The following is a 26271-nucleotide window of genomic DNA, read 5'->3' as shown; positions in this document are numbered from 1 at the left end:
TCCCAGGTTTGACCCTGGATGGCATCTCCAGGTAGGGTTGGGAGGGAAACCCCGTCTGAAATTCTGGAGAGCTGCTGCCAGTCAGTGTAAACAAAATGGAGCTGCAGTATGTGGAGCTCCCTGTGTTCCTCAGCTCAGCTGGTAATGTGCATTAACTTCACTTAGCTCCAACTGTGGCAGTTATACATTTGAGGGGTGGGGGCTCCAGCTTATTCTGCTGAGAGGGTCCCCAGACAAGTCTTGCCCTGATGGCACCACTGATTAGGGGGAGGGTGTGCAAGCCCACTGGAAAGGGGTGGGCCAACAGAGCTGCTTTGAAACAAAAAAAGGGCCCCATGAATGTGGACGAAAGAGAGCTGTTTTTCTCACTGCCCATGCAAGGAATAGGGCAAGACTTGTGCACAGCAGATGTCTAGACCCCACTCAGCAAAATGAGCAGGACCCCACTCCCAATGCAACAGGGCTGGACTTATCTTATTTTGAAGTCCCCATAAAACTATTTAGTTCAGATTTGAATCAATGCACAACTGGAACACAAACATTGCTTGTATACCAGTCCAGATCTTAGGACTATCTACCTCAGTATTGTCTACACTGACTGGCAGCAGCTTCCCAGGGTTTCAGATTGGGTGCCTTCCCAGTTCTACCTGGAGATGCTGTTGGTGACTGAACCTGGGATCTTCTGTACTCAGAGTGGATGCTCTGCTGCTGAGCTGCAGCCTTTCCCTATAACTAAGGACCTAGTCCTCATGGTTCTGAATAAGCAAGTGATTAAAACAAAAAGTGATGTCTTACACTGAGTCAGACCCTGGGTCCAGCTAGCTCAGTATTGTCTACACTAACCACCATCAGCTCTCCAAACTTTCAGGTGGGGCATCTTCCCTGCCTTCCCTGGAGATGCCATTGTGGTGGTGGTGGGTTCAGCCTGGGCTTTCTGCACTCATAGCAGATGCTCTTCCACTTATCCACGGACGTTCCCCCTTCCCCTGAAGTGGAACTTAAAGTTTCAGTGGGGACATCTTAACCAATTGGTTAACCAATGCATACTTTTCCTTGAGAAAGCCACACCCAGGAGCCCCCAATACTCTTGCTTATATCCAACAGTGAGTCTACTCTGAGTAAAACGCAGTGGGCTATAATCCTCTGCCAACATATTCCACGATAACCCCAATTCACAGCTACCCCAAACATCCGCACACCTCTCTAAGTTGGCGACTGAGGGCCAAGTGATTGTGCTTTTGGGGTCTGTGGTTGGGTGGTGCGGCAAGGGGGACCTATGTATTCCACGTACCCTCACATGGGCATTGTGTTCAGCGTGATTTGTAGACGTGTGTCTGTGTGGATTATCATGAAAGCGTGTGCATTCCTAGTATGTATGGCTGGTTCCTGGCAGGGGTCTGTGGGGTCATCAAGATAAGACTTTGAGGACACTCATCAGGGTTCCACTCAACAGAGAAGGGTCCCCCACACACTACAGTGATGGTTTGTGACAATTGTGTGTCTCTGTGTGTTTGTAGGGTGTGTGTGCGTGCGTGTGATGGGCAAATTGGTAACTGGCCCATTTCCTGAATGTGGAGGCTACATTTCCAGAGCGTAAGTGATTTTAAGAGCATATAGGGAGAGCCTTGATGGATCAGACAAAATGGTTGATCTGCTTTAAGATCCTGTTTCCAATGGAGGACAGCCAAATGCCAGGTTTAAAGGGACAGCCCACCCCATTCTTTCTTCTTGGCGCCTGATATTCAGAGGTAAGCATTTTTTTAAAAAAATGATTGCTGTAACCTTATGGCTAAAGAATAACGCAAATCTCTTCAAGAGAACATAGCTTGGAAGCACACTGTTCCTCCATGCATTATGCTGATGTGGCTCACGCTATCACCTGCTTTTGTGGTGTGCTGAGGTGCTCTATGGGTGCTCAGTGTTTATTTATTTTATTTTACTAATTAAATTTGTATACCACCCATCATCTGTAGATCTCAGGGCGGTTCGCAACATAAAATACAAAATAAAAACACGACATGCATAATAAAAACAAGAACAAAAACCACAAACCAATAACATTTAAAACACTTAAAAAGTGCATAAGATGTTAATCAGCCCAAGGCCTGGTTGAAGAGGAACATTTTTGCTTGGCGCCTAAAGGTGTATAATGAAGGTGCCAAGCAAGCCTCTCTGGGGAGAGCATTCTGTTATGTGTATATGATGTACTTTGTTACAGAGACAAGGCTTGAGCTGTGGAATCCAAAATATGTTCAAACATTACTTACAAGTGAGGCTTGGGATAAAATGTTTGCACCCACCCGTGCCCTTCACCATAATACTCCATTCCTTTCCTATTTTTCTTTCCATTAGCTTTATTTCCCATGGTTCTCATTTGTACACAAGAGGGATGTGCCTCTTTTAGTTTTCTTAAAATGGTTTTCATACTTCTGCAAACTTCGTATTGGCTCCACTTCTGGATCAGCAGTCCTCTCTTGTCTCCATTGCTGTGTTGGCGTCTTAGCTGGAGAAGTCCAATCGCCTCTTTAAAAGGGACGTGTGTTTGCAACGGGGACTGCCATGTAGGTTTAACGGAGTGTGTTTTATAGATAGTACAACTGCTCCTGTGCTGTCTTGCACTCCTGGCTTTTGATCATCTACGCACTGGAATGAATAGGCTGCGTTGAACTAAGTTCTCACTCAGGGGATAGATCTAACATAGTCAATCTCTCCCAATTTAAAAGGGCTTACGCACGTGCACACACCCAAAATAATAATAATAATAATAATAATAATAATAATAATAATAATTCTCCACAATTGCACCATACTTTTAACGCACATTTAGTGCACATTTCAAGCACGTGGCTCCCCCAAAGAAACATGGGAACTGTAGTTTACCCAGAACCCTCCACAAACTGCAGCTCCCAGGATACTGGGTGGGTGGGAGAAGCCACATGATATAAAGGTGCATTAAACAGGCTTTAAATATACATGGTGGGCATGGTCTGTTTAATCCAAGTGGAGTGATACTTCCATAATAATGTAACCTGGACTAGTCTCTGCCACAGGGTGCTTCTAAATTTAGACAGAGAAGGAGATGACAGAGGAAAGGTTTGAGAATAATGGTGGTGGTGGGGTTTTGAGCATGAGTCAGTGCACCCAGTTCTGTGATGCATTATGCATATGGATGGGGCAATGAGTGAATTCTCCCAGAGGAATTTATATACTTTGGGTTAGGCTGTGTGCACACTGTACATGCAAAGCACACTAATAATAATAATAATAATAATAATAATAATAATAATAATACCAGAAACTGTAGTTTCTGAAGGGAACTGTGATGGGAACTGTAGTTCTGTGAGGGGAAAACTAGAGTTCCCAACATTCTTTTGTGTAGGCAAAGGGGCATCTGTTCACAATTCTTTCAGGGGTGTTCCCTTTGTATGAATGTGCACCATCCTTACGTGTCTTGTGACCCCTTTAAGAACTAAAATCCTGTCTAGAAACCTTTTTATAAACCAACAAATCAAGAATGGATTGGGTTTTACACTGGTCTTTCATTTGGGACCCAGTGTACCTCAATCCTACTTCTTCTATTGTGGCACCCACAACTTTGGAACTCCCTGCCCATTGAACTCAGGCAGCCATTTTTGTTGTAATCTATTTTCAGCGCTTGCTAAAAATATTTTTATTTAGGCAAGCCTCCCCAGAGAGACATATAATGTGTCTTTCAATCTGGTTTTTTAGCTTTTCCTTGATTTTAATTATTTTTTTAGGTTTCAAATAGTTGCTTTGAACTGCTTTTTAAAAAACCTGATCATTTCATAATTTTATAAACTGCTTTTGTTCTTCTTTACAATCAAGTGTCATATGCACTTTATGAACTGGAATGAAAAATGCATAATTATTCTTCCAGCCTGCTCCTATGGCCCTTAATGCAAAACAGTAATGCAGCCATAACCCCCTGGTATTCTCCAGGGACTCTGGCTGTATATATGCTTCATCTTACTCTGCATCCAGAGCACTCCCTTCACTTGTTTGGGAAGTGGTATACACAGTGCTTTTTTTCCTTAAAAAAATATGTTTAGGGGTACTCTCATTTTCCTACTCATATTGAAATACTGCCCCTCAATGAGGCCAAACTTAGATTCACAAAATGTTTAGGGGTATGTGTCCCCCTGCGTCCCCCCAGAAAAAAAGCACTGGGTACACACATGACATTAACCCCCATCCATATCTATCCTGTCCTTTCTTAGGAAATGCTGCATTTTGATGCATCACCCTCTAAAAAACCCCAGATTCAATCCAAATTGTGAAAAAGAATGGTCTCAGTGCATTTTAAGCCAGTAATGTGTGCACACAGCACCAGCCTGCTTTAGCACCAAACACTCTCACCTAAATCAGTCCCTAGATCAGGTTGCGTTTCCAGCTTGGGTACCACCAGCACAATTATGCAATTTGCTAGATTTCTGCCTGCACCAGAGAGGTGAGCGCCTCTTTTTAACCCGCCTCACCTTTAAAAAAGCATCTCTTCGAAGAGATGACAATGGAAGCAAAGTGGCAATGAACTGGGAGAGAGCTCTCGGTTTCACTGTCAGCTGCTCATATTACTGGTACACGAGCCTGTTGCCTTCCTCCCACTATGGAGATATGGGATCCATTTTCCCCGGGCTCTTTTCCTGACCCATCCCAAGTGTTCTGTGTTTTTTTTCCTTGCATCCTCTGGACAGTGAGAATTGTGAATGGGAAGGCAATTGCTGTTAAACCTGATAGCTATGCTCTTCCACCACTACTGGAGGCAGCAATGCTTCTGAATGCTGGTTGCTGGAAACCACAGGACGGGACAGTGCCCTTGAACTCAGGTCCTGCTTGTGGGCTTCCCACAATGGGCATCTGCTCAGCCCCTGTGAGAACAGGATGCTGGACTAGATGGGCCTTTGCAGAGCTGTAGCTACAGGGGGTGGGGTGTGTGTGAAGCATTCAGAGGGGCACCATTGAGGCTCTCAGCCTGTGTATGTGTACACAAATGCTTGTGTGTGTATGTGCACGCGCGCGCCAAACTGGGTCTTTGACCCAGGTGAAATAAAGCCTAGTTTCGCCTCTGGATCTTGGCCTGATCCAGCAGCCGGGCTCTTATACTTTGGAAGATACAAGCAACCCATTGCATGATAATGATAAGACACTGAATGGCTGGTCCTATCATTAGGCAAAGTGGGGTGTCTGCCTTAGGTGGCTGATGCGAACAGTGGCAGTAGCAGAACCTCAAATCATGATTTTGAGCCCCCCCCCCGCCTTTCAAATGCCCAATGTACAAAAACAGGTGTTGTTTTTGGGACTCTGGATGACAACTCTGTTGTGGTAGTTCTGTTGTTATTCCCATATTGCAAATTGGGGACAGCTGAGTTTGAGAAAAGGTATGGGGGGGGACACCCACTGATGTTAGTGGAATTTTTAACCAGGAGCAAGAACTGAGGATTGTTGAAAATTCATGACAAATCTCTCAGCTTTGCTAGCTAACCATACCCTCAATTTACAGAGGCAGTATAGCCAAGATGTTCAGAGATGACAGACTTTGCCTTTGCAACCTGCTTATAAGGGCTCAGAGACATCTGCTGGCCACTGGCGGAAACGGGATACTGGGCTGCTTTGATCCAAAGATGAGGCAGTTCCCATTGCTCTGTTCCTGCTTGCTCCAAATGCTGGGTTACCCAAAGGGCAGCCTAAGCACGTTGCGTGTTGCGTTTCCATTTTTGTAGATTGTTATATTTTGCAACACAGGGATTTGTGCTTGTTTGGAGCTCTAGTGAAGCAGGGGCACCAATAAAAAAGGATAAAAAAACAACAATTGAAGTACAGTAATCATCATGGGGGAAATCAGAAATCTGTGGACTTCCTTACACTCTATTCCACTGAATTGTTTCAACTGGATTTTGAAAAAATTTGCAACTAATTATTGCTGTTTTGAATTTTATTGTGTTGTTAGCTTCCTTAGTGGGTTGTGCAAACTGCTATTGTGAATAATGCTTTTTATAGTGTAGGGTGGGGAGCAATTTGGGGCCCCCAAAAAAAGTTTGGGAACCACTGGTGTAGCTTAACTTCTTTCTCTCCCTTTTCTCTTTCTCTCTGATGCACAGAGGTCCAGAAGTTATCCAGCTTGGTGCTGCCTTCAGAAGTCATTATTGCCCAGAGTTCCATCCCTGGAGAAGGACTGGGCATCTTTTCTAAGACCTGGATCAAAGCGGGCACAGAGATGGGACCTTTCACTGGCCGAATCATCTCCCCAGAGCACGTGGACCTTTGCAAAAACAACAATCTGATGTGGGAGGTAAAGAAGCAAGGATGTGTGCATGTGTGTGTCCACATGAGAGAGGAGGGTGGCTCTTCTTGGAACAGGGTGGGGAAGCCATAGCTCTCCAGATATTGTAGGACTCCAACTCCCATGAACCCCTGCAGCCAGCATGGTCAATGGTCCAGGAATGATGGGAGTTGAAGTCCAACAACATCTGAAAGTCCACAGGTCTTCTATCCCTGAACAAAGAGATGGGATGCAAGAGATGGAAGAATGCCTCTTTTTTCAACAGGCATTCCCCCATTAGGAAGGGGAAAGAAGGGATGCCAGGGATTGAACCATGGACATTCTGCATGCAAAGTGGATGCTCCAGCTCTGAGCTACGTCCCTTTACTTAGGGTTGCGGAACAGCCCATAATATGTATACTTGGCCTTGTATTTCCTTTTATCCTCCCATTCCTGATGACAGAGATTGAGGCCATTTGGAGCAGCAAACACTCTTAACAATGGACTAGTCTACAGCCCACAATTTCCACAAATTGATGCTAGTCCAGCGTATAAAAACAGGCACACCTGTCATATTAGAATGGCAAGATCACAATGCTTCAAGTGTGAGTGATATGTGCTTTGATTTCCAGAACAAATAAAAGTTTATTCAGAAGTCTACTGAGAGACATCCTGCATTGCAGGGGGTTGGACTAGATCATGGGTAGGCAAACTAAGGCCCAGGGGCCGGATCCGGCCCAATCGCCTTCTAAATCCGGCCCGTGGAGGGTCCGGGAATCAGAGTGTTTTTACATGAGTAGAATGTGTCCTTTTATTTAAAATGCATCTGGGTTATTTGTGAGGCATAGGAATTCATTCATTCCCCCCCCCCCAAAAAAAAATATAGTCTGGCCCCCCACAAGGTCTGAGGGACAGTGGACCAGCCCCCTGCTGAAAAAGTTTGCTGACCCATGGACTAGATGAAAGGCCTGGGAAAAGAAGAATGTTTTTGCCTGACACAAAATGTGCCAGGGGAGCTTCCCTGGGGAGAGCCTTCCACAAACGGAGAGCCACCGCAGAAAATATACATTCTTGTGTTTCCACCCCCCAAGGCCTCTTGTAGATGAGGCAACAAAGAATGGCTTCAGGTGAAGCTTGCAGGGTCTAGAGCGGTTCATATGGGGAGAGGCAGTCCTTGAGGTATTTAGAGACATTGTACCTGAGAATATCACTTGCGGGGGTGGGCAAACTTCCAGAGGCGTTGTTGCCTTCAGCATCCATTTATGGGCCTTCTCAGAAGACTCTATGATTATGAACTAATGCAGCTATTAGGAACACAGGGAATGCCTGTGGGAAAGAATGAGTCAGAAGGAGGCGGTGGAATGGATGGCTCTGTCACACAAGCAGACTAGGTTGCCATAATAGACGTGTATAAATTTATGCCTGGCATGGACAAAGTGAATAGAGAAAAGCTTTCCTTCCTCTCTCGTGATGCTAGAACACATGGGCATCCAGTGAAGCTGAATGTTGGAGGATTCAGGACAGATCAAAGAAAGGACTTCTTCATGCAGCTCTTGGTTCAACTATGGGACAAGGCTATCCATGGCTACCAGCCACAGTGGCTAAATGCTCTGCATTCATGGCCAGAGGCAGTAATGCTTCTGAATACCCAGTAGCTGGAAGCCACAGGAAGAGAGGGTTGCTGTTGCACTCGGGTCCTGTTTTGTAGGCTTTCCGTTGGAACATCTGGCTGGCCACTGTGAGAAAAATAAGTTTTATGTAGGGTGCAGAAAGATTTAAAAGCCCAATTTTTTTAAAGCCTTGATGCTCCTGATAATTTTCTACAACTTTTCCAACACACTGATGATACCTTTTCTGGGGTGGGATAACCTGGATGCATCTATTCAGATGCGGTAGGTGGGTGTGATTCATGGACTGAAACCCTCTTGCCCTTCTTTCCAGGTCTTCAATGAAGATGGAACTGTCCGTTATTTCATTGACGCCAGCCAAGAGGACCATCGCAGCTGGATGACATACATCAAGTGTGCCAGAAATGAGCAGGAGCAGAACCTGGAGGTGGTCCAAATTGGGAACAGCATCTTTTACAAGGCCATTGAGGTAAGGGTGTTACGGACAAGGGAATGGGTGAGAGCAAAAATACTTGCCTTCAACCTAAGTTGCTGATGCTTCTTCGGACTTTTTATTCTTCTTCTGGTGCTGGGGAGTTCAATGTAGAAACATAGGACTGAATCCAATGTAGTGCCAAGGGAAAGCAATTTACTGGTATACTTGTTCTGCTGCTGAAATCCAAAGGCACTTTGTCATTAAACTAGGATGACTTTAGAAGGGGACTGGGCACATTTGTGGCGTGTAGAGCTATTCATGGCTACTAGCCACGATGGCTATGCTCTGTCTCCACAACCAGAGGCATAATGCTTCTGAATTCCAGTTGCTGGAAAACAAAAAAGGAGAGTGATCTTGGGCTTGGATCCTATTTGCAGGTTTCCCCAAAGCATCTGCTTGGCTACTGTGAGAACAGGATACTGGACTGGTTGGGCCACTGGCCTGATCCAGCAGGCTCTTCTTTGAAATCTCGGAAGCCAGAGGGGGCGGCTCTTTGGAATTCTTATTGGAAATTCTATTTTGTTGTGGACTTTTAGGTGTTTGACACAATATGCTTTTCCCTGTACAAGTTTTTCTGCTGCCTTTGATTGGTTAGTTAGCTAAGTATTTTTATTTATTTACTTGATTGGTGGGGGGAGCTACCCCCTGCTCCCCCTGGCTACACCCATGTTAAGAGGCTATCCACTTTTTAGCTTTGCCTCTTATATAAGGTGCAGCTGGGAACATCTTGCATAATTTCTATAGGAGAATGGACTGTTAGGGCAAACAGGGAGGTGCCCCATCAACTCCAGTCTGCCCTCAGCCAGCCCTTACCTGTCTACCTTCTTTCTTAAATTTAGTCCATGGAACGGAACTGGCTACCAGCTTCTTCCTCCTGAGTGTCAGAATTGCCTTTGTAGAACTCCGCCGGGAGGAGGAAGATGGGGAGAAAACTGGAATCCATCAGCTCTGCCCCTCATTGGCTCTGGCGCCACCTATCGTTGCGCTTCCTGCCTTACACCATACCAGTTCCAATGGGTGGCAGCCACAACTGCCCACTTCTTTCTCATTTGTGCATGTGTCCATCAGAGATTGCAACTGAGGACTTCAGTTTAGGGGGTGGGGAGCTTTTTGCCTTCCTGATGTAGCCAAGCTACGTTGTCCACCAACCACTGAAGCCGAACAGTCAAGGCTGAGGAGAGCTAGAGTCCAACAACATCTGGAGGGCTGGGGGTCACTCTACTGCTGGCTTTAGGTGATCTATCTGTTTCACTTTAGTGGACAAGTGAAGCTTTTCAAATGTGGGGAAATGCTGGAACCTGAAGACCAGACACAGTGAGCATCTACCCCTGCAGCATATTCTGAAATGCAACACACACACACACAGATGCAAACACAGCCTACTCACACCCAAGTGCTAAGAACAGTTATTATGCGCCATCTTTCATGTCTGGGGTTTTGTCTCCTAATGTGAAAATGATAGTTAAGATTTTAGCAACACTTGTAGGTTTATTTTTGGGGAAGGGGGAGGTTCTTTTCTCCTGCAGAAGATCTCTCTGATGCCTTTTGCCATTTTGCTACTTAGCTTTCGTAAAAGAAAATAACTGCTCTCTGTGTGATGTAGTGGAATGTGAGGGTGTTTTTGCAGAGAAATTGCACCACCTTTCTCTGCAAAAGGCTGGTGTAACCTTTTCATCCAAGCCTGGAAAATGTTTCTTTCTTTTCTCTTTTGTTTGGCACCAGAATTGATATTACAGTTAGCACTGGGCAAGCCTCGGTGAGGAGGCTGTTCCCAGAAAGGTGGGGAGGCAGTGTTAAGGAGGCCCCCTCTCTGGTCACCTGATTTCAGATAACCTCTTGTATGTGATGGATATTTCAGAGTGGAGAGGATGCCTGTTTTAAAATGATGCTTTCCATCTACAGTTTATATATATATTTTAAACTGCTGCTGTTTGCCTGGCAGAAGAGGCTAGCTCCTTTTCTATTTCAAAAAGGCTATCCTCTTCTACTAGGTGCAGCCAAAAGATTAAACATATTTTTCGCTCTATAACACGCACCCGACCATAACACGCACGTAGTTTATAGAGGAGGAAAATCCGTCGGCATGCCACCCGTAGGCATTCCCTCCATAACACGCACAGACATTTCCCCTTACTTTCTAGGAGGAAAAAAGTGAGTGTTATGGTGCAAAAAATACGGTAAATATCTCCTGCAGGAACGATTATGGCATGTCTTAGATTATCCTTTTTTCTCCAACTGATTACTCTAATTCAAGGGTGGGCAAATGGCCCTCCAGGTCTCACTTTCACGCCCTTGAGCTCTTCTTATAAGGGCCATATCCCTCAATGGCCTTGCTTGAGGGAATTTGAGGTCTGATAATGCCTCTTCTGGTTTCCTGGATGGAGGACAGAGAAACTAGACAACAAAACAAAGGGGCATTTTTACATGCATTGCTCCATTCACTTTTCCCTCTGGACCCACCTACCACTGTCATGTGGCCCTTGGAAGGTCACCCAAAATAGAATGCAGCCCTTGGGCTGAAAAGTGTTCCCCACTCCTAATCTAATTGGTTAAGCATTGCAGCCCTTAAGCACAGGGACTGACACTTTGGACATATCATAATATAGAATAATGGTTAGAAGGGTATCAGCACAATCCTCGCAACAGCTGACCAGACGCACCGGCAAACAGGACCTGAGAACAAAAGCTCTCCCCCCTCCTGTGGTTTCCAGCTACTGGCACACAGAAGCATTGCTGCCTCCAGCCAGGGAGGCACAGTCTAGCCATCATGGCTAGTAGCCATGGAGAGCCTCCTCTTCCTCCATAAATTTTTCTAAGCCTCTTTTAAAGCCGTTCCCCCTCTTCTCTCTCTATAGATGATTCCTCCGGATCAAGAATTGCTCGTTTGGTATGGGAACTCCCACAATACCTTCCTGGGGATCCCTGGAGTGCTGGGACTTGAGGAAGAGCAGAAGAAGAGTAAGCACGGTGAGGAGATGGTTGAATTCTGCTCAGGCTTGGCATTGTATAAAACTTGCCTTTCTTAAGATTTCCCTCTGCCAGTTTGCGGGATTTGCGGGGTGGAGTGGGGAGGAAGTGGGAATCAGTCCCTCCTGTTTCTCTCTCTCTCTCTCTTTTAAAAAAAAGTAATTAGAAGAAATATATACAAAACAAATACAAAAAGCAGTGCAGTATATCTGAGAAGAGACTTAATAATAGGTTGGTAAAGTACTTAAGACCACCAGGAAAGTAAAATTCCACGCTGTACAGAGGAAAGGGAGTCTCACGTGTCTAATGCACATAAGATGGTATCCCACCAAACCACACAGAATTTTTCAGGGTCCTTTGAGCATTTTGACATGCTATTTATGAGTTATTCTTTTTCCAGCTGATGCTGAGTGCCACATATTTTTAATACCATCTGTTGTAAATGTTTTAGGTATCCCTGGGGGGAAAGAAAGGTGTAACCATTTTTATCCTGCAATGCAGACATGCACTTTAATTCTTGTTGTTCGTCAGTTGCAGCATCACAACTTGTGTGTTTGGGGGTGGGGTAATCTCCTGATGGAGGCCCGCCACTTTGTATCTTTTCAGGGGGAGCCTTTAAATAAAATTGATAAAACTCTTAACGTTTAATCTTGCTGCTGTGTTTCAAACGAATGCATCAACTGGGCCGCTGCCATTTTTAATGCTTTTATCTTACTTTGCTGGGGCTTGCTGGAATGCAATCCCCCCTCAAAATATTTTCTTATTTTCACTTATTTATACAAGAAGCGACAATCAATATTCAGCAATTCCTGCCTCCTGCACAGAAGCACCAAATATCTAGTTAATTACATTCAACTTTCAATTTATAAACAAAGATATCACTCTGCAAAGTGCCATATGTCCTTGGAGGCCTGTAACCATGTCCCATTAATGCTGCATATGTAATAAAACTATACCAGGTTTCTTGCCTGTTCGACTCTCTCACATATGGGTTGCCAGTTTATCCATCGGCATTAAGTTCCAGAGTTGTGAGATGCAGATCTCAAACAGGTCTGCACTGATAGAGTCTTCCAATAAAAATCCAGGGCATAATTGTGCCCACAGTAGGTCTTTGAAGCTATCAAGGAGAAGTATTTATACAGAGGAAAGGAGAGAAGTGGTTTCTAATTTTGGGAATCTGAGGGCATGCAATGAATTTTTAAAAGATATTATTTCATTCGGGCTGTGTCTTTTTAAAGTTTTCGTTCCTGTTGTATATAGAGTGGTACTGATGTTGCTGCACGACCCTCCATGATAAATATTAATTGCATTGTTTATTTCATTAATGACATACATATAGAATATGGGCTTGATCCGTCCCCATCTGTGGGCTCACCTGCTCCGGGCATGAGTAACTTCCAAGGTAGGGTGCTCCTTGGGAGACGAGGGATGGCTGGAGGGGGTGAACCGGAGGGTGACAGTGACCTCCCGTGTGCAAAATGGCAGCCCCTGCACTGCACATGAGCTACTGAGGCCAGGCAGTGTGAGGGAAGAGGGCTCCTTTGTGGGGATGGATCAGGCCCTATAGGATTATATAATTTTTTATTAAAATCAGGGGCTCAATATCTCATTGATTATTTCAGGAGTGGAGTAATGCAATGTGCTCTAAGTGGGCCATCCCTCACACTTGTCCCAGAAGTTGCAATTGGTGCAGAATGCTGCAGCATGATTGCTGACAGGAGTAAGGCCATATCAGCATATAAAACTTGCACTCAGAGATCACTGGTTGCTGATTTGCTACCAGGCCAAGTTCAAGGTGTTACTATTAGTATATAAAGCCCTTAGCAGCTTGCACCCAGCTTACCTGCAAGGTCACAAGTAGGCCCATTCAACTGCTTCAATCTGCAGAACAGGCCCTGTTACAGGAGCCACATAATACTCATTCCAGATTTGTAAGAAATCAGATCTTTTAGTGTGGCAGCACCCACACTTTGGAACTCCCTGCTTAGTGAGAACAAGCAGGTGCTTTCACTGTATTCTTTTCAGCACCTGTTAAAACCATTTTTGTTTAGGGAAGCCTACCCAGACACAAAGAAGTGGCTTTTAGCTTATTTATTGTTTTTTAAAAAAGTTTTAAATAATTGATTTTAACTATTTTTTTTACTGATTATTGAATTATTTTATTCTTTTTGTAAACAATTTTGGGGATATATTTTTTTTACAGTCAAGTGGTGTGTAACTTGTAATAATAATAATTAAAATTAATTGTTCACTCTCACCAGCCTTCTGAGTACATAACATGTAGGACTGCACTGTAAAACCTTTTTATCCCCTGAAAAGGCATTCTTATTCACCAGATTTTATCTAGAAAGTCACAACCCGAATGAAATAATATCTACTCCCCTCACAGAGCTGCAGCTATCACGGTGGTTTAAACCAGGCATAGGCAAACTCGGCCCTCCAGATGTTTTGGGACTACAACTCCCATCATCCCTAGCTAACAGGACCAGTGGTCAGGGGTGATGTGAATTGTAGTCTCAAAACATCTGCAGGGCCGAGTTTGCCTATGCCTGGTTTAAACAATTCCTCTGGGAACTGTAGCTCTGGGAGGGAAATAACAGCGCCCTGAACAAACTACAGCTCCCAGGATTCTTTGGGGGAAGTGTTTAAAAAGCGGTATGAAACTATTTTAAATATATAGTTACAGATGAAGCCTAAGTGTATAAAATGATGTTTTGTTTGGGAGTGGGGTTTGTTGCTGGAAATAACCTAAACCTCTCCCTCTTGCCCTTGCAGAGGACTTCCACGCAGCTGAAGCAGGTGCCAGTTCCACTGGCCGCATGCGCTGCGTCATCTGCCACCGCGGATTCAACTCCCGCAGCAACCTGCGCTCCCACATGCGCATCCACACCCTGGACAAGCCCTTTGTCTGCCGCTTCTGCAACCGCCGCTTCAGCCAGTCCTCCACCCTCCGCAACCACGTCCGGCTCCACACCGGCGAGCGCCCTTACAAGTGCCAGGTCTGCCAAAGTGCCTATTCCCAGCTGGCTGGCCTGCGGGCCCACCAGAAGAGTGCCAGGCACCGGCCCCCCAACGGCTCCCTGCAGTCGCATTCGCCGGCCCTGCCTGTGCCGCACCCCACCTCCCTTGCTCACCACATCCCCACCATGGTGCTGTGAGGTCGGGAGGAAGCCCCCTGGCACTGCCGTGAACTGGTGGGCACCAAGCCATTGGTGAGCGCGCAGGGGAAAGGGGCAGGGGGATTTTTGTGGTGGACCCATCCAGCAGCGGCTTCTAGTGGGGCTTGGCAAATGGAACTTCCATCTTCAGGCACACGTCTACCATCTGAACAAGAGAAGGGGGGGCAGGGCGGGGCCTCTGGGCCCTGCTTTCAAGATTCCCAGCAGCCTTTGGCTGCCCACTGTCAGAAACAGAGCACTGGGGAGGGATTAATGGACCTTATGGTCTGGTCGGGAATGATGAGGGGATTCTGCTCTGGCAAAGTCTCATTATTCCTAAGTGTGAGAACTAGGTGGGGGACTCTCTTAATTTTTTATTTTAGTATTTCAATATTTCCATCCAAGTTCCTTGGGTGATTTCCACCATCTTGGTTTCTTGTTCATGATGTGAGGCCTGTATGGTCCTCCCTATTTTGCCCATTGACTCAGGCATCCAAGTTAGATATATTTCTGGGGACGAGATAAGAGGCTGAGTGTAAGATGAAGCCATGGCAAAAATGGAGAGAAAAGTAAATGGTAGAGGAATAAGCACTTCTTCACATCATTCTTAAGTTTAAAGCAGGAATAGCGAACGACATGTTGCTGGACTCCATTATCCTTAACTGTTGGTCATCCTCCAGAGCTAGGCAAGGTGAGATCTTATGGCAGCAGATCTAGACTTGCCATATGTCAGGAAAATTCCTGGCATGTCCTGGTTTGCAGGTGTAAAAATGGCGTTGGGGGGGGGGGAAATTTTGCCAAATCGTTAAAATGTCAGAGAAAACCAGGATGTAGGGCAACACAATGGAAAAAGCAGCGGAAACAGCTCAAAAAGCTTAAAATCACTATTATTGGGTTAGGTTTCCTCAAAAAAGCTCAACAATTTTGGGGTCTTCCTAAAGAAAGCTCACAACTTTGCGGGTGTCAGGAATTTTAAGCAGATCCCAATGTCAATATTTCTCCCCCCCTCCCTTGTTCCTGAAGTAGATCTTCCCTCCCCCCTTCTTCCTTGGCAGGGAGGGGTGCCATTTTGGAGTCAGCTTCAGGTGTCACCACATCTTGGGCTAGCCCTGCCATCCTTGCTGCAGAGGCTGATGGGAGATGGAGTCCAGAGGTATCCTGAGGCCACCACATACCACACATGGCTATTCTAGAGGTTTGGTGGTAGTTATCAAGTGATCCCACTTCTCTTCTGGATCCGACAATACCTGCCCACACACTTACAGGCACCTGCACTCCATTATCCTGTAGTAGAATTCAATCCCAGGTTTCTGAATTGAGCTCTGGAGTACTTAACAGGTAGTTGGTTGGGGTGGGGGACTTCATGATTGGTGAACTGGACAGGGTTCTGGGCTCTTGGACTCTTCACACCTTCTGCAGCTCTGAATTCCAGTTGACCCCTGTTGCTTTCTGCCGTAGATGTGAATTGTTATCTCCACTGAAAAGCTTAATACTCTCTTTGACCTCTGGTGAAATTCTTATGGATCAGCTATTGACAAGAGTTTCAGCACCACTATAATCCCAGGCTAACTGCTCCCATCACAGATGGACTGTGAAGTAGGAACATAACTTTAGAACAAATCAAACTATTTGTCCATCAGTATTGTCTACTCTGACTGAACCTCTCTCCATCTCAGTCCTCTTTCTCTCTCCATGGCAATCAAGATTGTTTGTAAACTCTGCATCCAATAAAGGAGGCATTTGTTTCTGTTCTGTTTTTGTAAAATATACATTTTTTTGTAATAGTACCTATTGATGATGATATCTATTCCTATTGTAAGGAGATGATATATAGAGTTGTCTCACAAATGGTGTTCGACTTCCATGAAATGCTGGTCACTTTAACATTGTAAATATAAATCTGTGTAAAACGCTATTTGATATTATATATAATTTGATTGTATTATGTACACAGTTGTATATACATCTTTGTACCTCTCTCATTCTCTCTTGTATTATAAATAATAATAATAATAAAAACAACCCACCACAAATTACTGGCGATGGAAGATATGTAGATACTTCAGAGTTTACATTATTTGATTTTTTTAGAATTGGTGTGATTCGAAGTCCCAGATTAAAACCGCTTCCCTGCCATGAATAATGGCAGGTAATTAATACCGGCGTACTTTACAGGGGCATTGTACAGATTTGTTCCTTTGTCCAAAGCATTTATACACGAGTCGCAGTTGCTTACTGGAAATAAGAATCATAGCACTGTAGAGTTGGAAGGGACCCTGAGGATCATCTAGTCCAACCCCTGCAATGCAGGAATATGCAGCTGGTCCATACAGGGATCGAACCTGAGTAGCGGGTGAGATGGCAATGTGGTGCAAATACATTGGTGCAACCTATCTGGCACTCCTGATGGTGAGTTTGCACTACACTGACCTCCCCACTGCCTTGCTTCAGTATAACTTAACTATAGCTTAAATAGTGCTATTCTTATAGAAAAAGAGATGCCAGAACTTACCATTAACACCTCCCTCATTCTCATAGAATGGCCATACATCCTTGGTTTAAAAACTTCCAAGGAAAGAGGAGGTGCCAGACACAAATAGTTCAGGTGTGTGTGTGTGTTTTTGTGTGTGGTGTTTGTATATTAAGGGACATGTAGTAAAATGTTGTGTAGAGAAACATTTGTGGGATATAAGGTAAAGTGAGAGCAGTGGGTGGGCTGTGAGAGGAGGATGGAACCTTGGGGTGTGCTGCGTGCTGATTGGCTGAGGATGGAGTGTGACAGGCAGGAGACAGTTGGGACAGGTGTGTGTGACAGTTAAAGGCAGTTGGGCTTTGGAGGAGGAGGGAGGAGGGAGAATCCAAGAAATGTTTGTGGCTTAGACAAGCTGATTTGTCTTAGGAGGGCAGTTTGGTCCCAGGGACGCCAGTTGCCAATCCCGATCTCCACAGGGCCTTGACAGTCTCATCTTTGGGAAGGAGCGAGGAATCTGCTCTGCTGAGGTCTTCCAAAATTTGGCAGTTGTGGTCCCAGCCAGTGTCAACAGATACAAAATCAGTTCCTTGTTATATACACATTCAAAAGAGCCAGACAAGGAGAAGGGTGAATTGTTGGCCCAGTTATCAAAAAGATCTCAGAAAATACTTTGGTCCAGGACCCTTTGTTTGGCGCTGTCCTGCCAAATATGCCTGTGGGTCTCAGGATCCTGGCATGGTGGGGAGGCACCCCTATGTGTACAAAATAAATTCATTGTGATGTCAAATAGCAACCATGTGCCATTTGCAGGGAGAGGTCCCTGGTGTGAGCCAAAAGAGAAGAGCTTTCTCCAATCTTATTCTTGTATCTGAACTTGCCTGGGAAGTCTCTTGTCACCATAGGCATAGCTGGGGGGCAGGGGGGAAGCTGCCCCTATCAATAAAAACCAATAAAAACACATAGCAAACTGAGGTTCTGGCCCCAAAATGAAAGCCCCCGCCCCTAACCAAAATCCTGGCTACACCCATGGTTGTCACTCTTTGTGGCCGGACTTAACTTGGCAAGATCTCCCTCTCCCCTGACTCAAGGTCTTTGATGAGGACTCCGTCTGGGTGGAAGGGAAAGGGAAAGAAGAGAACGCCACTTAAGGGATGGGAAACCCCTGGAGGTACCACACCCCACCCTCCAAAGCCTAAACTGCCCCTATTCTGTTGGCTACCAAAAGATGTTCATTTCAAGCCTGATTTCGGTGGGGGCGAAAGGTGAACCTGTGGGCACCAGAGGCGGTCTCTCCAGCCCCCAGGGTGCCTTTGGGGGGCATGTTGGCATGTCCTATCCAAGGACAGCCCCCCCCCCACTGCCTCCCAGAGCTTGGCTTTAAATGCCAAAGATGGTAGAGGCTGAGGTACCCTTCCCAAGTTCTCCTGGCCACATGAAGATCATCTTCCCAAGGGCTCCACCGTGAACCTCCTCAAAGAGTGGAGCTCCAACAGTGGGCCCTGGGCTGGCAACTCTGCAGGTGAAACAAAGGAAAAAGGTCAAAAATAAAGTCAAATACAAATTAACCACCTCTGCCTTCCTCCAAGTCTCCTCAAAGCAGAGGTCAGTCTCCTCCAGACTCCATTATCGTCAGAGTCTTACAGACCTCGCAATCGTCTTCCTCTCAGCAACAGAACAATTGCTCACCTGAAGGCTTAAAGAATGGATGGTTTTTTAAAATGCAAATATATTAGACATCAAAGTCTGGGACAATAGGTTCGGCTGGCACAGTTATCTGGGATATAATAAAGTTAAAATTCATAGACGATTCCTCAATCACATAAGAAGGAAATCTCTATTTACTGTATGGGAAAGAAATAAAAAATTACTGGAACCCAAAACCCCTTGGTGGTTGTCACCGGTAGAGGCAACAGCAGTGAAAAAGAAAAACATGGTTATCAACTGGCTAACATACAAGGAAATATTAGAAGAAGAAAACAACCAATTTAAAATAAAAAAATACGAAGAACTAAAGCAGGCATGTGTGAACTTACCACAATATTACCAGGTAAACAAAATTTTTAAATCAGACAAAAAAATTAATGGATTTGACACAAAGATATTGGATAATAATAATAATAATAATAATAATAATAAATTTTTATTTAAACCCCGCCCTTCTCAGTTTAAAAACTGGGCTCAGGGTGGCTAACAGGAACTATAAAACATTGATTAAAATACGACTTAAAAACAGCATAAAACAGCATAGAATACAACATAAAATGCAGCATCGATGTCAATAATATTCAAAAACTCAGAGTCATGGGGGGGGGACCCACTCAATAGACACTGAATGATCACCAGGGCTAACTGACTAAGTTGGTCCTACTAGGGCCAGCAAGGAGACCGGGGAAGAATTTAAATGTGGGGTCTCAGAAAGGGTTTCTTCAAGGGTTTCAAGAGGAAAGGGAAAAGGGAATAGAGGTTCAGGCTAATTCAAATTGAAGGCCAGGCGGAATAGCTCTGTCTTACAGGCCCTGCGGAAGGAAATCAAGTCCTGCAGGGCCCTAGTATCATGGGACAGAGCATTCCACCAGGCTGAAGCCGTCACTGAAAAGGGTGAAAAGAACTATTATTAAATAATAAAAATATATTATCAAAAACATACAGCTTATTATTGGATTGAAACTGTTGAATAGTGGAAAATATGGATGAAGGACACAGCTCTGTTGGATTCACAGGAGCGACAGTTTTCAATCCTTCTGGTGGCCCTGAGTGAGAACTGCAACTAATCTTAATACATAACACCCCTCCCCACCTAGATGAGGTGTTAGGCTCCCCCAATCCTTAATTGTTACAATCATATACCATATACGCTAACCACGGATTTGATTAGAATTACAGGTACTTCATACTGCGCAATCTTTCAGGTAGGCTGCACGTATATGGGTCCGGGTAGAACGCAGAGGTATCACTGGAGGGGCAGCCAAGCTGCTAGGGCCCAATGGCACGTCCCCCCCCCCCCCGGGGACGCAGGTGTATGGCTCGGTCGGAGGCTTCTATGTCGGCTTCTGCGGCGGAGGCTCTGCACTGCGGTAAGGTTTCTGGTACAGATGGGCTGTACGATGGAGTTTCCTCCCCAGCCTCACTTGTTTGAACTTCAGCGGTACTGCCCGGGCTGCCGGAGGCACTGTCCCCCCATCCCAATCCCCAGCCTGGGGGTGCAGTTGGTCAATGTTCCGGCGCCATATCCATCCACAGTCCAAAGCCACCTGATATGACTTTGGCCCTGTAACCCCAACCACCACAACTGGTACCCAGAGAACCTCCCCCGCATAGTTCTGGGCAAATACCTTCTCTTCCAGAATGAAGACACTTGGCATGCTAGCACAGCCTGGGGAATCTGTCACTGCGAAATCTGGGTGCAGTCGGTCGAGAGGAGATCGCAGGCGGCTGCCCATCAAAAGTTCGGCTGGGCTCCGGCCTGTTGTTGTGCACAGTATGATGTGTTGTACAAACAGGTACTAGGCTACCCATTCATGCCAGTCCTCTTGTGCCATACGTGCCAACGCTTCTTTAGCCGAGTGAACCATTCTCTCTGCCTGACCGTTGCTGGCTGGATGAAATGGGGCTGTCAGAGAGTGGCAGATGCCCCGGCCAAGGAGGTAGTGCTCAAATGTGCCCGACGTGAATTGGGCTCCATTGTCCGATACGAGAACATCTGGCAACCCATGTGTGGCAAAAAGCCTCTGCAGCACTGGCATAACAGCTTCTGAGGTGGTTGAGGACATTAAAACCACCTCCAACCATTTAGAATATGCATACACTACCACCATAAAAGTGTCCCACTAAATCGATTTAGTGGGAAAGGCCCCACTAAATCGATATGCACCCTTGACCTTGGTGCCTTGGGGTCTCCCATGAGTTCCCACGATGCATAGATGGATCAGGTCTTAACTCCTGGCATGCCTGGCACGATTCGACCCAGGATACGATGGCCTTGCCCATGCCCAGCCACCAAACAAAACTGTGTGCCAATGCCTTCATGCGCACAATTCCCGGGTGCCCAACATGGAGTGCATGAAGGACTTGCTGATGAAGCTTGGTTGGAATGATGACCCAGTCTCCCCATAGGAGACACCCCTGGTGAGCAGAGAGCTCGTGCTGCCGTTGAGTGAAATGCTGGAACTCCGGATCAGTTGGCCCTTTTGGCCACCCCCTCCACACCCAGTTGAGAATGCGGCTGATGGTGCGATCCTTGGAAGAATGGAGAGCGACGTCAGCTGCTGACAGAGGAAATGCAGACAGCTCCTCAATCAGGAGTACTGCTGATGAAGGTGCCGGATCTTCAACCAGCATCGGCAAAGGCCAGCGGCTAAGTGCATCGGCGTGCCCTGACAACTTGCCTGGTTGGTATAGGAGCCGATAGTTATAAGCTGCAAGGAAAAGAGTCCAGTGTAGCATTCGTGGTGATAAAATCGGGGGGAGGGGTGGTCGGGCGGTCACCAGCCAGGATACCCAGAAGAGGTTTGTAGTCTGTGATGAGGTCGAAAGCTCTGCCATAGAGGTATTCGTGAAAACGCTTAACTCTTGCCACAAGCGCCAGCGCCTCCTTGTCAAGCTGACTATAGTTCCTTTCTGCTGATGACAAGGTTCTCAAAAAGTATGCGATGGGAGCCTCTCTACCATCAGGGAAAACATGGCTGAGAATGGCCCCGACACCGAAAGGTGAAGCGTTGCAGACTAGGACAAGGGGATGCTCCTCGTTGTACTGAGCGAGGACAGAGTCTGACGTTAATAGTGTCTTTACAGCCGCAAAGGTGGCGACTTCCCGGAGGCCCCATGACCACAATGCCTTTTTGTCCAGCAGTCGATGGAGGGGCTCAGCGATGGTCGCTTTGTGTGGCAGGAACATGTTATAGAAGCTCAATAGACCTAAAAAGGCCTGCAAGTCCTTCTTGTTTTGTGGTTCAGGAGCCTGTTGTATAGCTTTGATCTTTGCTTCCGTGGGGTGAATGCCGGAGCTGTCAACCAGGTATCCCAGGAACTTGACTTGTGGTACAGCAATCTGGCATTTCCCTCTCTTTACTTTGAGACCTGCTTCTTGGAACCTGGTCAGGACATCCCGCAGCCGATCAAAAAGCTGTTGTGTTGTTCCCACTGAGACGAGCACGTCATCAAAGTAAGGTACGACACCAGTCAGACCCTGTAGGAGCCACTCCATTAAGCTCTGGAAAATTCCCAGTGCCACGCTGACTCCAAATTGCAGCTGACAACGGAAGGCCCCACAGTGCATGGCGATTGTCTGTGCCTCGGCAGTGGCATCATTTACCAGCAGCTGCTGGTATGCCTGAGCAAGGTTGAATTTCGCAAAAACCTTGCCCTCTCCCAGTGAGTGTAGTAAGTGTTGGACGACAGGGTGGGGGTACTCATGCTGTTGGAGTGCCTTGTTTATCGTGCACTTATAGTCAGCTCAGATGCGCACTGACCCATCTGGCTTGATGGGCGTCATGATGGGAGTCTCCCACTTAGTTTTGTCTACGGGTTCCAGGACCCCCTGTGAGATCAGCTTGTCTAGTTGTTCATCCACCTTAGGCTTGAGCGCAAATGGTATGCATCAAGGCTTGAATCTGATGGGTGTGATTAGTGGATCAAGGTTAAAGGATATGGGCGACCCCACATACTGTCCCAAGGTTCCATCAAACACTTCTGAAAACTCTGTGACGATGGCGTCTATTTCTGACTGTGAAACACTTGTGGATGCCTTTAACTTCCAACCCCAGGGATGCAAACCAGTCCAGTCCCAGCAGGCTGGGCCAATTTCCATCGACCACGACTAACTTCAGCAGTCCCAAAAAGTCCTTGAAGGTCACTTTGAACTTGCCCACACCTACAACCGGAATGTTATTTCCCTGATAATCCCTCAAATGCAGGTAGGTGGAGTCCAGTTGTTTCATAGATAATTTGGGAATCAACCTTTTGATGGTACTCCAAGAGACGATGGACATGGCAGAGCCCATGTCGACTTCCATGGTTTTCCCTCAATAGTCAATCTGCTGGCATAGACGAGCAACAAACCTTCGCAATATGACCCTTACATGAACAATGGTGACAGATGGCATCCTTGAAACCGCATTTGGACCGAGGAGGATTGCCACTGCAACCCGCACAGTCTGATTGGTCCATCGTTTACCGTTTGACCTTTCCACATTCCTGCTTGATGGGGCAAACATCATCCTCTTCGTCTGAGCAGCCCTTGGATTCACTGATCTCTCCACGGTGGACCGTGGTTGGCTTCTTTGAAATTGTTGGGCTGTTGGCCTTGCGGATCTCCGCTGTTGATTGTTTCGCTGCCTCTGCAGCTTGAGCTTCCTCGATGGCCTGTTTGAGAGTGAGATTGGACTTGGCGAGGAAACGGTGCTGTAGTTTCTCGTCCCTCACACTGCACACGATTCGATCCAGCAGGGCATTGCTCAAGTCCCGCAATTCACAGTGGTATGCAGCCTTCCTGAGGGCTGATAAGAATTTGTTGTCTCCCCCTCAGTTTGGATTCGATGATGGAACGCGGGAAGGGCAGAAATTCTGGACACCTTGGGTGCATAGTGTCCCTTGAGTTTCTTAGTCAGTGTGTCCCAGGGTGCGGCCTGCACCACAAGCGGAGCCACAAGAGCCCTAGTCGTCTCGAAAACTTCTGAGCCGTAGACAGTGAGGAAAAGAGCTCTCTTCCAATTGTCCGTCAAATCGGTGAAAGCATTTGCTTCAAGGTAGCATTCGAACCGAACGATATAAGTCTGCCAGGACTCGGTTTCTGGCCAAAACGGGGGTAGAGGCAGTAGCGACGCCATGTTTTCCCAGTGCCGGTTGAATGGTGAAGGATGGACACTAGCCTCAGCGATATCTCAGCTCTTGAGTGTTCACCTCAGCAGTTCAGCTCTGGCTGTGTCTTGTTTCATCCTATCCCATCCTCATCACCAGTGTTGAATAGTGGAAAAGATGAATGAAGGACACATCTCTGTTGGATTCACAGCTCTTTATTACAGCAGTTAGAACTGCTGCTGGAATCAGACTGACTGCAGCCTAGCTGGTTGCTTTATATAATACTAAGTAACTTGTAACAGTAACAACTCACAACTAGATAACCAATCAGGAACGACAGTTTTCAATCCTTCATTTACATACTGGTGGCCCTGAGTGAGAACTGCAACTAATCTTAATACATAACAGAAACCTTCAGGACGAGGAGGTGAAGGAAGTGATGGTGAAGTCGGCACACGATTTTGGCTATCCAGTTGAGATGGAAAAATGGGGGAAATTATGGAAAAAAGACTTGAAATTCACAGCGTGCTATCTGATAAAAAAAAAGCTTTATGAAAATGATTTACAGGTGGTACCTGACCCCATCCAAATTAGCAAAAATAAAGAAAAATAACAGCAATATGTGTTGGAGAAGCTTATTTCACATGTGGTGGACATGTCCCCAGATCAAAAAAATTTGGGACATAATCTATGAGGAACTAAAAAGAATGCTAAAACACATTTTTTTAAAGAAACCGGAAGCTTTCCTATTAGGCATTCTAACGATAATCATTCCAAATGAAAATAAAAGAGTGTTTCTTTATGCGACAACAGCAGCTAGGGTGCTAACAGCAAAATACTGGAAAATTGAGTTAATACCAACAAAAGACAAGTGGCAATTAAAGTTGTGCGAGTACCTCAAACTAGCCAAAATGACAGAACTCATAAGAGATCACTCAGTCGACAAGGTAAAAAAGGAATGGGATTGCTTCAAAAACTACCTGACAAAGTATGGTTTCAAAAACAATACTTGGTTGTGCTTAGATTAATCTCACAGATATAATGGAAAAAACTGATTTTAATAAATGAATACAGAATATGTGTCACTTAAGTATTGAAGCTGCAAGGAAATAGAGGGAAGTCAACTAATATAGCAGGGATTAAAACTAGTTTTCTGGAACAGAAAGAAAATGACTGTAAAGAAAGAAAGAAGGATAACAAATGTATTTGTTTCTGAGAACCTGGCGTATAGAATAGTTAAATTACTGTTTGTATCCTTTGAACAATTTTGTGTACTTGATTAATTTTTTCCTGTTTTTTATTCTCCCCCCCCCCTTTTTGTATTTTTTCTTCTTGAATATCTGGATGTAATGTTTAATCCATGCTTTCTCTGTAATTTTAAAAAATGCAATAAAGATATATTTTTAAAAAAGATCAATTGCTCACCTGGACCCCCAGACTTGCCTGTTTCCACCTCCTGGTGACCCATAAGGATATTTCTTGGAGACCAGGGGGTGGACCTTGTTCCTCTTGCAGCAGCTCTCGCAGCCTCTTGAAGCTAGGAGAGAATGGGTAGAAGTTGAGAAACTGGAGCCCTGGGTTCAAGACATCCCTCCGCCATCACGCTCACAGAGTGACCTTGGACCAGCCCCTCCCTCTGCCCAGCTCACCTCTGGGAAGTCCGGATGAGGCAGAGGAGGGCCACAGCAATGGACCTGATCATTGCCTTGGGGGCCAGGGCTTCAAACTCACTGCCCACTCTTTCACTCCTGCTCCTCACTGCCAACTGCTGATCAGTGGCAGTTGGTGCCTTTGAAACCAGCAATGAGTGATGTCACATAGGCTGGGTTGGGTGAGTCATGGTTGCCTTGACAACAGCCTCCCCACTAAAGCTGGACCACTCTGGCTCCTCCTTCAGAATGGGGAAGCAAGACCCTCCAAATGCCCCTACTTTCCAGGGACAGTCCTGGATTTTCAGAAGCCATCCTGGTTTCTGATTTGATCCCACAATGTCCCGTTTGTGCTTAGTTAGGACATCCCTATTTTCAGTGGGGAAATGTTGGAGGGTATGCAAGAGGCACAGTAGGCAGATTGTCTGGATGATGATCGCCTCAGAAGAAAATGAGATTGGGGCTGAGGTTGGGAGATGGGACAACTGGTGCTGCCTCTGCCATCTTATTCATGCCCACTACCAACTGCTTTTAACTTCTCCCAAATTTTGTGTGTGAGTGTGCAGCCCTCAAACTGCCTACTTCCTGGGGGACCCAACTAGGTTCCCGCCTAGTGTGGTGTTATAAAAAAAAAACCCTGCTCCTTTTCCCTTATGTGGTATCCAAGAGCCCATATAGAGTCCTTAAGTGGGCTCCCTATCTGTAGGAGAAAATAACAGAGGCCAACTAGAGAATATTGAGAAGCAAAGCAGCTAGTAAACATGATCTTTATTAAACTGTTGCAACGGGGTCCTCACTCACCATACGCAGGAGGGAGAAGGAACCCTGAACAATGGTGCGCAAGCCCTT

General features: G+C 45.9%; 1 protein-coding gene and 2 long non-coding RNA genes across 9 annotated transcripts in view; 2 read left to right on the top strand and 1 right to left on the bottom strand.

Annotated features, from left to right (window-relative positions):
- The window catches only part of PRDM12 (PR/SET domain 12), a 21992-nt gene extending 5735 nt beyond the window's left edge, over positions 1–16257 (top strand). For 2 of the 5 annotated variants that reach the window (XM_079961417.1, XM_079961419.1), the window contains 6 exons: positions 6117–6307; positions 8219–8374; positions 11236–11347; positions 12687–12749; positions 14123–14559; positions 15964–16257. In XM_079961417.1, coding sequence (XP_079817543.1) covers positions 6117–6307; positions 8219–8374; positions 11236–11347; positions 12687–12749; positions 14123–14505 — 905 coding nt within the window. In that variant the 3' untranslated portion in view covers positions 14506–14559; positions 15964–16257. Of the gene's footprint in view, positions 1–6116; positions 6308–8218; positions 8375–11235; positions 11348–12686; positions 12750–14122; positions 15197–15963 lie in introns of all 5 variants that reach the window. The other 3 variants (XM_079961418.1, XM_079961421.1, XM_079961420.1) reach the window with 3 other exon arrangements.
- Positions 7684–26271, bottom strand: LOC307207544. 3 transcript variants are annotated; one of them, XR_013834697.1, is made up of 5 exons: positions 25423–26271; positions 25199–25310; positions 8422–8553; positions 8127–8326; positions 7684–8013 (listed from the first exon to the last, which is right to left on the bottom strand). It is a non-coding gene; the product is annotated as an uncharacterized lncRNA (long non-coding RNA). The 3 variants fall into 3 exon arrangements; XR_013834698.1 differs by lacking the exons at positions 25199–25310; positions 25423–26271 and adding an exon at positions 12316–12480 and having other exon boundaries at positions 8422–8556; XR_013834699.1 differs by lacking the exons at positions 25199–25310; positions 25423–26271 and adding an exon at positions 10557–11219 and having other exon boundaries at positions 8422–10403.
- On the top strand, positions 17371–18991 carry LOC307207549. Its single transcript, XR_013834707.1, has 2 exons — positions 17371–18606; positions 18671–18991. It is a non-coding gene; the product is annotated as an uncharacterized lncRNA (long non-coding RNA).

The sequence above is a fragment of the Podarcis cretensis genome (genome assembly GCF_951804945.1).
Source record: "Podarcis cretensis genome assembly, chromosome: Z".
NCBI lineage: Eukaryota > Metazoa > Chordata > Lepidosauria > Squamata > Lacertidae > Podarcis > Podarcis cretensis.
Note: the sequence above shows the minus strand (reverse complement) of the source record. Positions and strands in the feature narration are given on the sequence as shown.